Below are 13,796 nucleotides of genomic sequence, written 5' to 3' on the forward strand. Positions count from 1 at the left end.
AACTTATTTTTTCTCTTTTAAATTTTTATCCTACACAAGTACAATTTATTCATACATTAAAATTTCTTTTTAATGTATGAATAAATTGCTATTGGTGGGATATACTGAGTACGATGATGATGATGATTAAAATTTCTTTTTATCCTACACAAGTACAATTTATTCGTACATTAAAATTTCTTTTTATCCAAAACCAATTCCTTCCAACTCAATATATTAATATCCATCAACACGTAGTTACATTTTGATGAATAGTACAAAAAACTATCTTACATGTGTTTGCAAATATCAACAAAAAAATACACAACTTACACAAAAACATATAACCTACACTTGTTTCAAGAATAAGAAAACATATAACCTACACACGAAAAACATATAACCGACACACAAAATTCAACATCAATAAACCACACACGCACACGAAAACGTATAACCTACACACGAAAAACATATAACCTACACTCGAAAATTTTATCCTACACAAATACAATTTATTCATACATTAAATTTTTTTTCTATCCAAAACCAATTTCTTCCAACTTAATATATAAATATCCATCAATACTTAGGTACACTATGATGAATAATACAAAAAACTATCCTGCATATGTTAGCATTAAATGTCAATAAAAAATATACAACCTACACAAAAACATATAACATACACTTGTTCTAAGAATAAGAAAACATATTACCTACACACGAAAAACATATAACCTACACACATTATAGGATTATGTGTATCTTTGTCTAGTTTATATAATTGTTAATGTCGAATTACATATGTAAGTTGTATACCTCTTTGTATGTTGTACGTTTTTATTGCTCAAAACAAGTGTAGGTTATATAATTTTGTGTAGGTTGTATATTTATTGTTTATATTTAATGAACACAGTATGATATTATTTTTATTATTATTTATAAAACTAATTTTTCTAAGTATATAAATTGAAAAAAAAATTATTATGTTATGATATTTATTAATTAGAGATGAGTTATTATAGTTATATTAGTTGTATTAATTGAAGAGAGATGATACATTTATTGTTTAATTTATATTTTTTTCATTTATTTTTAAGCATTTAAAACATAAAATTAAACTAGTGGCTCATATTCATTTCTCACAGTAATTTCATTTCTCTCCTGAACTTAAACATATATATATATATAGGGTATGTATAGATTGAAAACCCCATTGAGATAAAGAAACTATGAAAACCCAATACATGGTCCTTAACATGCCACATCTCCTTTTTCCATCCTTTACTAGTTTACGCAATAAGGGCATTAAGGTATTTTTCTTACCAGGTTATGACACAAAAAGCATGTTAGTTTGCTCACATCAATCATCCTTTCTTATCTTCACATATAATATTTCAAATTTGTGTGTTTAACTACTGGGTTTGTCAACAAATAAAGTATTCCTCAATATATCCTAGTATAAGTCCAAGTTTTAAAATATGATATGCAATAAATTAGTGTTTATATAATATATGACCTTGTATGAAGTTTAATCATTTATTGTATTTGTTTTGTGAACTAATTTAGTATATTAGTTGATTCAGTTTAGCATTAGTTGTGTATTTTTTCTTTTTTTTTTCCTAATTTTCATGGTTAGTATTAATTATTAAAATATAACTTTTTAACATATTTCACGAAGGTATCACTTTCACAAATTTATTAGTTTTCAAAAACAATTGTTATTACTTTTGGTCATTATTTCACATTAATAATTAAATATATGTTCACATTTTTTAGTTCTAATATCCATGTAACAAAATTTTAAATATGTTTATATATTTTTTAAATAAGTTACATATTTTTATATAAGTAAAAATATCTTTAACTTGTAAAAATATTTTTAAAAATATGTAACAATTTTTTAACAAGTTTACATATAAGCATATTTTTTTTTATATTTGGAAAAGTATTTTTTAAAATATGTAAACAACTTTAAATATTTAAAATATGTAAAAGTAACTTTAATTTGTAAAATATTTTTAAAAATATGTAACAAAATTTCAAACAAGTTTATATACAAGCATATTGTTATATTTTTAAAATATGCAACATTTTTTAATTTTCTCGTGTCTACAAATACTTATCCAACACAAAGTAACTTTAATAATGTTGTAACATTTTTTACTTTTATATGTATACATATTTTTAAAAGGTAATATAAGTTGTTACATACGAGGCATAATATACTTTACTTCAATTGCTACCACTAATACAAAACCAATATTTTACGATTTCTTATATAATTTAAAAAGTTACAACATGCAACTACAAAAGGTTATATGTAACAACAAAAAGTTACAGCATATAAAAACAATTTTTCCTAAGAATGATGTAACAAAAAGAAGTTACGACATCTCATGCATTTAAAATGATGTAACAATAAAAAGTTAAATGTTGTAACAATAAAAGGTTACATGTTATGTATTAAAAATGATGTAACAAACAGAAGTTACAACATGTCATGTATTAAAAGTGATGTAGCATTAAAAAGTTACAACGTGTTATGCACTGAAAGTGATGTACCAACAAAAAGTTACAAAATTTTGTATACTTGAAATGTTGGAATAACAAAATGTTACATGTAGTGCATTTAATAGTCATTATCTCTTTCTATAAACATGCTATTTATGTATGCATAGAATGCTCGTTACATAAAGGGATTAGAAATTTATTATTTTATTTAATAACAAAATATCAATGAATTAGTGAATAAAGATTAATAGTATATATGTTTTTAAAATTAATCTAAAAATGTTTTTTATTTGTATAAAAGGCGGGCATGTCCTACTCATATTATAATAAAAATCATCTGCTAACTATACTTTGGTTTAATAGCTAATAAATATGTATGGATAGTTCTTGATTCTTAAATTATCTTTTATAATTGTTCTTAATTTTAAGTTTATAAAACCTAGACAAATTAATTATGTGAACTATATATTTAGATCTAAGCTATAAATGAAAAAGTACATTAGTTAAAACTTTAAAAAATAAATTATGAATAGTAAATTTAATGACTTAGGTTACTTTCTCGAAAAACATTCATGTGTACATATAACTAAGGTTTACTTGAGGCATTGTTGTCAAAACACATTATATCACTTTATTTGTACTATTGAAATTCTGGAAGGGTAAGGTGGTGTTTGTTTTTTTACAAAAGATCTTTCTGACCTCTTTTGTCTGCAGCGCGCAGACCACGCGCAGACATTACCCCCTGCAGACTGTTTGTTTTTTCGAACACGTTTCACTAAAAAACGTCTACGCGCCCTCTTCTTGGTGCAGACTTGGACCATAGTCTTCCAACCTCTTATATCACTTTATTTGTACTATTGAAATTCTAGAAGGGTAAGGTGGTGTTTGTTTTTTTACAAAAGATCTTTCTAACCTCTTTTGTCTACAGCGCGCAGACCACGCGCAGACATTACCCCCTGCAGACTGTTTGTTTTTTCGAAGACGTTTCACTAAAAAACGTCTACGCGCCCTCTTCTTGGTGCAGACTTGGACCATAGTCTTCCAACCTCTTCTAAACTCATTATTTCCATCAGATATCAATTAAGTTATTAAGTTTTTGTTAATTGAATCCTTGTTAATTGATTTGTTCAATTGAGTTGTTAATTGATTAGTTTTTTCTTTTTTGTTCAATTATAATTTTGCATAATTGTTTAAGTATTAGTTTTTAATTGAAAAAAGTTTGTAAAAAGTTAAGAATTATAAAAAGTCTATAGAAAGTTTTTGTTGAAAAAGGTTTGTAGAAAGTTTAGGTTTATGTCATCGGCTTGTGAGTTGTTTTAAGCTCGAGTTTTGGCTCGTTTCATTCGTTTGTATGAACTATCTACTTTCGAAAACAATTGAAGAAACTTTTGGAGGAAAAAACATTCATGTGGAAAATTGTTTATGTAAGTTTTATAATTTACTAGTTCAGAGGTATAAAATTTGGATTTATATTTTTAATTGTTGTCGAATAATTTGTGTTTTTAGTATAGAAGCTTATATTGAAAGTTTTAGTAGTCTGCAGACGTTAAAAAACAAACAGTCTTCTTCTTGCAGAGTGCAGAGGTTTGGTCCACCTCTTATGCTACAGATGTCTGCAGATGTGATCCGCAGACTGCAGACATTTTACCTTTGAAAAAACAAACAGCACCTAAGAAGCTCAGGGGAAAAGAGAAGAAAGATACTTTGTCATTACCCATATTACCCTTAGTTGTCCTTATATCTATTATTTTATTATATCCTTAGTGAGGATTACTTACTTTAAATGTGATCCATTGATTAGAAAGATCAAAGGTTGTGGTTGGGTTTTTAGAGTTTTTATAACTCATATGGGTTTTTAAAATATATATATATGTATATATATATATAACAAATCTAACAAAAACCGTGCAATACGCGGGCTACAACAATAAACCTATGAATCTCAATTGAAATAGCCAAAACGTTAAAAAATATAATTAGCATAAGAAACTAATATATACGTATTAAATTACAAAAAATCAGTTGAAAAATAAAACAAATAATTAGAAAATGTAATATTAAAATAATTAAAAACCAAAACCTAAAATAACCCGCGTAAACCAAAACCAAAACCTAAAATAACCCAAGTTAGTACTCATATATAGCCAAGTTTTATAGTTTATTTATTTCGTATTCGGTATTTCATATACTAATACATTATTTTTTTTCATATACTCAGAAATATTATCACTATTTTTATTTATCTATTTACTACTATGCTGCTGCTGCTACGACTACTTCTAGCTGGCTAGAGATCTGGCATTGAAGTTTTATGCTCCTTTTATATATAGTTTTAGAGCTATAAGTCTCTCTGAAATTAACCTCACTATTCTATTGGATAGAGGCACGATTTGTCTACATCCTACCCTTCCCAGACCATGCCAATAGTTTTGCTATTGGTAGAAATTTTATTATAGGTAAGATTGATTGATTGATTGATATAGTTTATTAGTAACCTTTAGTTGGATGAGGAAAACCACATAAAATATGAATGTAGTAATGAAGGTTACAAGTTCGGTTATTACCATTATAAGTGTGATGATGGTAAGTTTACCATTACAATTGTAACTGTTGCCATTATAGCTTTGAGTTTTACAATAAAATTGTGGTGTTACCTAACATAAAACTGTTTTATGACTTGTATTCATAAATGGACCCAATTACTCGTGCCATAGAACCAATTACCCGTTCCGTATAACACCCCCTACTTTTTAGATAATGGTTACTTTGCACGGGGACTGAGCTCTATTTATAAAAATTGGCAAAAGGAACCCACGCGTTGTGGCGACTACGCTATGTGAGTTTGGTCGGTATCAGTTTGGTGCATTACGGAATCCGTACTAGCAATAGCAACTAAAAAAGAAAACCTAAAAAATGAAGTCGTAATACCCCAAATGGATTTTGACACATTCATTTTAATCAATAAAACACCAAAAAAAAATACCGATACCGATTATGATAATACCGAGTTACCGACACTAGTATCGATCTATGGTCGGAACCGGTGTCGGGCTCATCACAGTACAACACTTCACTTAAAAAGAAAATAGATATTCTATTTTGAAAACAACTCAAATTTCAACAAGATTTATACCGAAAAGTCGAGAAAAAGAAAATCAAAAGACATCTTTGAAAACCATAAAACACATACACTTTTTAAAAAACTTTAGGTGCCACCATGCATTCAATGTTGTTAAAAAGTTAAAACGAATGCAAGTTGGTTGTTATGAATGGATGGACATTTATGGAGAATGATCGACCAATGAGAGAGTGTCATATCAAAAGTATAAGATTATTGAATATTTATATGGAGATTTAGTAGGAGCGTTTGAGATTTACAGAGAAGATAATCATAATTGAAAGAATTTTGTGTTTTCATTTTATAATACAAAACTCAACTTATGTATTTAAAAGCATAAAAAACTAAATAAAATCTCAAAATAATTAATAAAATATGAATCCAAGCCTTAGACAAATCGACTTGTTGATCGCTAGTCCATATAACTAAATTTTTCTTTCTTTAGTGGTTGTAGCTCATTTCTTCTCCTCCTTCCATATTGCTGTTCTTCACTATATAGTCTTTCATCATCTTCTTAATGATTGATTATATATGGAGTGGTTGGTCAGTGCCGTTAGAGGAGTGTCGTTGTATTGTAGCGGGGTGCAAAAGGATCGAAATCGTGATCATCAGCTAGCTAAGGAGTAGGCGTAATTTCAGTAATACCCTCCTTGTCAGTAACGTTAAAAATTAATTAGACAGAATGCGAATAAGTCCAAAACGCAAATAGAAGAAGGAAATTATTACTTAATACCATACAGTAGATCCATCCAACAAAGCCCTAAGCTGTTAACCAACACAATACCACCTCACCTCACCTCACCTCACCTCACCTGTAAGTTGTTAACTTCTTCTAATGTACTTGTTTCTCCGCCATTACTATCATCCTCCTGCAGCAGCATTCTGTTCTATCTAATCCATTCCAGATCTTTATTACATTTTCATTTTCTCTTACTTACCTACCTGTAATTCTAAATTTGTGATTTTGTTTCGTCTGGTAGGTCTGATATGTGATTTGAGGATCATCCTTGTGTTGTATAATTAATCACATTTGGAATGATTGAATCTGTCATCCTTAATATCTAATGATAGATGTACATGCTGTTGATTACAAATTAAATAAATATATATGCAGGTTTGGTTGCAGTGATGGCAGTTGCAACTTGTGGATCTTTACTCGATCAGTTGCAAGTCGAATACATTTCTTTCCTAATACTCTTTTTCTCTTTACCTGATCGATAAAATTAGAGTTTTAGAAAACTCAACTTGAATTGAATGTGTTTTGGCAGAAAATTTGGGATGAAGTAGGTGAGACGGACGTTGAACGGGATAAGATGCTTCTTCAAATTGAGCGTGAATGCTTAGACGTCTACAAGAGGAAGGTTGACCAGGCCACAAAGTCAAGGTCACACCTTCTGCAGACACTAGCAGATGCTAAACTTGAACTCACCACTCTTGTTGCATCGCTCGGGGAGAAAACGTTTGTTGGGATGGTCAGTAATGCATCTTATTACTAACAAAACAAAAGAAGAATAATGCTTCTAATATTTTAATATGCAGCCTGACAAGACTTCAGGAACAATCAAAGAACAACTTGCTGCTATTGCACCGGCACTTGAACAATTATGGAAGCAAAAAGAAGAAAGAATAAAGGAGTTTTCGGATGTACAAACATCGATACAGAAAATATGTGGAGAAATTGCAGGCAATAGTGACCGTGCAGGAATTCAAACGGTTGACGCGTCTGATTTATCCTTGAAAAAATTGGATGAGTTTCATGGTCAGTTGCAACAACTTCAGAAAGAAAAGGTAGAACTTATTTAATGCATGATGTTTGTTTGTTACAAAGACTATGAAAGTTGACTTTTGTTGACTTAACAGAGTGATAGGCTATACAAGGTTCTTGAGTTAGTGGACACAGTACATGATCTTTGTGCTGTACTTGGGATTGACTTTTATAGCACTGTCACCGAGGTCCACCCGAGCTTAAACAATGCAACTGACGTGCAATCTAAAAGCATAAGCAATGACACTTTAGCTAGGTTGGCTAAGACCGTTGTAACTTTGAAAGAAGATAAGAAGCAAAGATTGCAAAAGGTACCCACTTTCATTATTTTGATAGCTAACAGTTGTTTAGGCTTTAGACATTACAGAGAAAATGGTTTAATATCTGGTTTTGTTTTTCAATTTACAGCTTCAAGAATTAGCAACCCAGTTAACCGATCTTTGGAATTTGATGGATACACCCGTGGAAGAACAAAGTTTATTTGATCATGTTACTTGTAACATATCGGCTTCAGTGGACGAAGTTAATGTTCCAGGTGCTCTTGCTAAAGATTTGATTGAACAGGTAGCGGGTCGTTAATTATTGAAAAATAACAAATTAAAACTGAACCAAAAGAACATAAACAGAGCAGGTTCGTGTTCATTTGGTTAACTTTAACCAAACAAACAATCAAACAGTACACTAACAGTTAAACAAGCGAGGTTTTCTTGTTCGTTTATGTTCAACAGTATAAAAGAACGGTTCATGTACGTAAATGAATGGACACAGCTGAACAGACATAGCTGAACGTAGATGAACGGACATAACTGAGCTAAAACTAGTTAAAAGTAATGTGAAGAACAATGTGTTGGGCCTAAAATGTTATTAAAACTAGATTAAGTAGTAACGAGCCAAAACTTTTTAATGAACATATTAACAAACGTAAATTAACCAACTTAAACAAATGTGAACTAACAAACGTAAATGAACATAATTACATAAAGAGACAAACATAAAATGAATTTAAATGAACAAAGTTCTAGACTTCTAGCCACTGAACGTTACATGTGATCGTTTACGAGCTTACATATAAAGGGTTAATTATTATTTTACCATAATGTAACATATTATTTGTTTTCAAGGCTGAGGTGGAAGTTGCAAGGCTAGATCAATTAAAATCGAGTCGAATGAAAGAGATTGCGTTTAAGAGACAAAACGAGCTCGAAGAGATATTTGCACGCGCACACATCGAGATCGACACACAGGCTGCTCGGGAGAAGATTCTGGTGCTGATTGATTCTGGGAACGTGGAACCTTCTGAGTTGTTTGCTGACATGGACAATCAGATTATTAAAGCGAAAGAAGAGGCTCTCAGTAGAAAAGATATTTTGGAAAAGATTGAAAAGTGGATGTCAGCTTGTGAGGAAGAGAGCTGGCTTGAAGATTACAACAGGGCAAGTAAAAGTTGAAACTTATGTGTTGTGGCATAATGATAAATTGATAATATTGTTGAACCAAGTTATAACTGATTCTGTTGGTGGTTTTGTGTTCTGTGTTAAAGGATGACAATAGGTACAATGCAAGCAGAGGCGCGCATTTGAATCTCAAACGCGCTGAAAAGGCGAGAATTTTAGTGAACAAAATTCCAGGTATTTATGATTCTTGATAAATAGTTTCTAAGATTAATAAACTGTGTAACCGAAAAATCCGGAACCGAATTGAACCCATACCGGAAAAACCGAAATCGAGCGGTTTCGGTTTTTAGTTTGGTTTGAGCCCAAAAGTATAGTACACAATTAATTATTAATTAACAAAAATATATAGGCCAAATTCATTATTTTGGGTCAGTTTTTTTTCAGCTCAAAAATTATTAAAGCCTAAATGGTAAAACTGAAAAAACCGAAACCGAACGGTTTTTAAAAACTCAAAGACCGAGTTTTTGGTTTCGTTTGAGCCCAGAAGTATAATAACAATTTGTTTTTAATTAACAAAAAATCTAGGCTAAAATTCATCAGTTCGTGCTGGTCTTTTTTGGCCCAAAAATGTCATGTCCAAATGGTAAACCCAAAAATACCCAAATCGAACTGAACCTAAACCGAAAACCAAATGGTTTCCAAAACTCAAAAACCGAATTTTCAGTTTTTGTTTCGGTTTGAGCCCAAAACCGACCATACACAGCCCTACTGTTTTACGAGGTAACTGAATTAACGCGTGTCGGTTGCCCCAGCTCTTGTTGACACATTGGTAGCGAAGACCCGAGCATGGGAAGAAGACCATGGGTTGACTTTCATGTATGATGGTGTTTCATTACTCGCCATGCTTGATGAATATGCAATGCTCAGGCATGAAAAGGAAGAAGAGAAAAGAAGGCTAAAGGTAGCTATATTTTTTTTATTCAACTTTATTATTCCTTTAATATATATATATAAATAATTTTGGAATTTAACAGGATCAGAAGAAAATCCTAGAACAGCCAAATGCAGAGCAAGAAACTGCATTTGGATCAAGATCAAGCCCTGCTCGGCCAGCTAATAGTACAAAGAAGGTGGTGGGCCCTCGAGCGAACGGGACAGCTAATAGACGGTTATCTTTGAATCAAAATGGAGTTAGGTCGGTGAATAAAGACGGGAAGAGGGACAGCACGAAATCTGTTTCTCCTATGAAACACGCAGCTGTTTCAAAAGAGGATGTGGCGCCGCGTGCATCTCCTCCTCCCGCTACACCTTAAAGTTTAGAGTTGTTGAATAAGAGTTAGGTATTCTAGGATTTGGTGTTACTATAACCGGTGTTAGCGAGCGAGAAGTATCGTCTTTGAACAATGTGTGAACATGGTTAATGCTTACCGGTGCTTGTTAATTACCATATCTAACCACTGTTTAATGTTCCATGCTTTCACTAATATCATAGGATTTACACAATTGATGTGACATTTTAGGAAAACTCCGCACTGATCATGGATATGAGAGAGAGTTTCATGATGAATAGTGGCGTCATATACCGTCAACATGTTTTGTTTTTGTGGAGTTAGGCGGTGTGTTGTGTTTGAAGCCACAACCAGAATTCATCCTCTAACATTGCTTCACATGATGGCTGACTGGAAGCTAATTGTGCACCGGATAAAGACATTGCTGAAACCACTTGAGCCTGTTGTGGTTCAGACGAGCGGGGGCTTCAACGAGTTTCTTTTTATTTTTTAGTTTTAGTTTTGAAAATGTATAATAACAATTAAATTAATCAGAATTAATCGGATTAGAATTTTATATGTAATTTTTCAAAATTATTTATTTATATATATAGTCTTATTCGTGATTTAATAAGATAAGGCTAGACGGCTAATTTTTGATATAAAAAAACAACTATAAGTTGGAGGATGAAAGTTGTAATTTTTCAAAATTATTTATTTATATATATTGTCTTATTCGTGATTTAATAGCGAATACTTTCATCGTTAGGTAGCGGAGAATTTATGACAGAGGTTATCATCATTGGTAACTTATATCAACTCTATCTTTTAATCTTTTATTATAGTGAAGACTTCATGTTACATGTTACCATAAGTGATAACTTACGTAAGCTATATATTTGATTTGAGGATCATGTTAACGGTTGCCATCAATGGTAATTTCCATATGCTTCATCATCTATTAGTGGACACTTCACGTGGGAGTGTACCACTAGAAGATAAAGCCTATTAGTGACTCTTGATGCGAGTAGTAACTTCATGCTTGCCAAAAACCTCTTCATCAATAGCAACCTGATCCTCTAATAAAAGATAAACCCTAAAGCCTGCTTAGTTTATCTTCATCTGTATGAACCCACCAGCCAGCCAACATTAGTTTAGTATTAGTAGTGTGCTTAAGTTCCCGTAACTGACAATATAACCTTTTAAGTCTATCTTTTTCTTTTTTTTAATCTTCTTTTTATAGTTTTTTATTAAGGAAGTTAAGATTTGGGTTTACTAACACAGGATGTGAAGTGATGAACTATAACATTTATGATCGATATATATTTATATTTTAATATAGCCATCGTAATATATGGGTGGTTAAAAATAAAAAAAAAAATTAAATTTAATAATATAGCTGATAATAACATACCTTATTGATTAATAAAATATAAATATTGATAAATAAAATTTTACAAATCCATGGATGAAGTGATTTAGTTGGTAGTTAGTGCTAGAGATGCTCAAAACGGTTTGGGACTAGGAACCGGAACCGGTTCCTAACCGGTTCCTATATTCAAAACCCCCTTTGAAACCGGTTCTAGGCTCGAACCGGTTAGGGAACCGAACCGGTTCTCCCACCCTCGGACCCCTAACCTATGGAACCGGTTCTTACCGGTTCCTAAACCGGTTCCTGCACTGTAACCGGTTCCAACCGGTTACAGTGTAAAAATTTTATTTTATTTTTCGTTTTTCGTTTGCGATTTGGATTCTAAACTACGATTCGTATTTGTATAGCATGAAAAATAAACAAAACAATTAACATAAAATTCATTTTATTTACTTTAAGAAGTTCAAAAAAAAAAGGTTACATGTTTTAAAATATTCAAAAACAAACTAACAAAACATTAAACTTATAAATATAAAGTTGTGACATATTGTTTCTAGAAAAGCCTTCTTGTTCGTCGTAATTATTGAGCGGCGACTTCTTCCTCGGAATTACTTGTAGAAATGCCTTCTTGTTCGTCGTGCACTCGAACATCAAGTGGTGTTTCATCTTCGAGAGTGGTTAAGTGTTGAATACGATCGATTGAGTCCAAGTGATCCTTTAAGCAAATGCACATCTCCACCGACTCCGAATTTAGTCTTGTTCTTCTCACCGATATTACCCTGCCACTAAGAGAAAAAGCGGATTCCGAAGCTACCGTAGAAGCTTGGACGGTTAGTAAATCACGGGCCATGGTGGCAATAATCGGAAACTCGGTTTCCTTTACCTTCCACCAAGCCAAATGCCATATTCCTCTTCGGATAAACCGGTAGAGTAATCATTTGCACTATACCTTCCTAGTTCGCTTGAAGGGGTGTTACCCCTTTGTTTTTTAGCCGTTACGTTGCGAACGGTGTTCATAAGGCTAATCATGGGATCTCGTACTCTAGTAGCACTTGAACTTGATGAAGACCCCCCCGGCATAGGCATGTGTATGTTTGACCCATATTTATTTAAAAAAAAGTCATACATAAATTTAAAATTCAAGTTAAAATAATTTTTTGCCTCTGTTGAAAAGTTTGGGTCAATTTCATGCATATCTAAGGCTGAAAAAATTTCGTCTATCACACATTCAACCCCTGTAACATTTAACATTGGGTTTAAAGCGGCGGCGCAAGTAAAAACCGGTGGCAATTCAAGAAATTATTTTTTTAATTTAAACTTCATTGGTAATATGATGTTTGAAAACATTGGACTTTTATTTTCAAATTCTTTAAGATTGTTAACCATTAAAAATAACTCTGAAAGAACCAAGGGACTTGTCGGATAATACGTTCCCGATAGTTTCGTAGTTGATGTTTTAAAAACTTCAAGAAAAGTCGATAAGTCATTGATAATTTCCCATTTCTCATTTGAAAAGGGGATTGCCAAATCATTCTCGACAAGACTAGAATGAAACATTTGTAAAGTTTCTCTTTGTTCCAAAGCACTTTGAAACATTATGCAAGTGGAATTCCATCGATGAGGTACATCCCAATTAGCTCCCAAAGCTTTTCTTCTCGTATCTTTACAAAATTTTCTATAATCCATTTGTCTTTTTTTACTTTTCTTAAAAACTTCATGTATCATTAGTCTAAAATCGTTTATAACCGATGTAACCTCATCCGAAGCAAGTCCGTCTTGCACGATTAAATTAATGATGTGTGCAACACACCTTGAGTGAAAAAATACACCATTGCAAATCGGCGTATATTTTAATTTTAATTTATCAACCGCCGATATATTATTCGACGCGTTATCAAATGCCATTGAAAATATTTTATTTTCTAGTTTATAAATTTTTATAACATAATCTAAAATTTCAAACAAATTATCTCCCGTATGTGGATACTCAAAGAGTTCGAAAGCAATGGTGCGTTTCATCATTTCCCACGATGACGGGTCTACCCAATGAGCGGTGACACAAAGATAAGATTCGGGTAGACCATGTGGAGCCGACCAAACATCACTAGTTAAGTTTATTCCCGTATTTATATTTTCAAAATATGCAATTAGTACCTCTTTGGCCTTCTTCCACAATTTTAAACAATAACGTTTAAGAGTATGACGACTTACGTGAGTGTATTGTGGTTGAAGCGTATCTCGAATCATGGCGGTTAAGCGAGGGTTGTCGAAGTGGCTAAACGGCAAAGCTTCTTGAATCACAAACTTCGCCATACGATCTTGAACTCGATCAATTTGGTATGTAAATATTCCGCCTTCACTATCCATTTGCGTTTGTTGCGAA

At 32.0% G+C, this 13,796-nt stretch overlaps 1 protein-coding gene across 1 annotated transcript; it reads left to right on the plus strand.

Annotated features, from left to right (window-relative positions):
- The first annotated feature begins 6,742 nt into the window (after positions 1 to 6,742).
- LOC143632879 (65-kDa microtubule-associated protein 1-like) lies at positions 6,743 to 10,117 on the plus strand. Its single transcript, XM_077101297.1, has 9 exons — positions 6,743 to 6,784; positions 6,883 to 7,086; positions 7,154 to 7,402; positions 7,475 to 7,690; positions 7,788 to 7,943; positions 8,501 to 8,812; positions 8,920 to 9,007; positions 9,586 to 9,734; positions 9,814 to 10,117. Exons 1-9 carry the CDS (start codon positions 6,743 to 6,745, stop codon positions 10,084 to 10,086), a joined length of 1,689 nt encoding a protein of 562 aa, XP_076957412.1. The 3' UTR covers positions 10,087 to 10,117.
- The last annotated feature ends 3,679 nt before the right edge of the window (positions 10,118 to 13,796 follow it).

Source organism: Bidens hawaiensis, unplaced genomic scaffold, assembly GCF_021521415.1.
Source record: "Bidens hawaiensis isolate Kalapana, Puna unplaced genomic scaffold, B.hawaiensis_p1.1 tig00006538_1, whole genome shotgun sequence".
Taxonomy (NCBI): Eukaryota; Viridiplantae; Streptophyta; class Magnoliopsida; order Asterales; family Asteraceae; genus Bidens; species Bidens hawaiensis.

Excerpts from the sequence above, each read along its gene's own strand:
- LOC143632879 (XM_077101297.1), top strand. The coding sequence starts at position 6,743 with ATGGCAGTTGCAACTTGTGGATCTTTACTCGATCAGTTGCAA. Across the intron at positions 6,785-6,882 it reads CTTTACTCGATCAGTTGCAA|AAAATTTGGGATGAAGTAGG; the intron begins GTCGAATACATT and ends GTGTTTTGGCAG. Across the intron at positions 7,691-7,787 it reads AGAAGCAAAGATTGCAAAAG|CTTCAAGAATTAGCAACCCA; the intron begins GTACCCACTTTC and ends TTCAATTTACAG.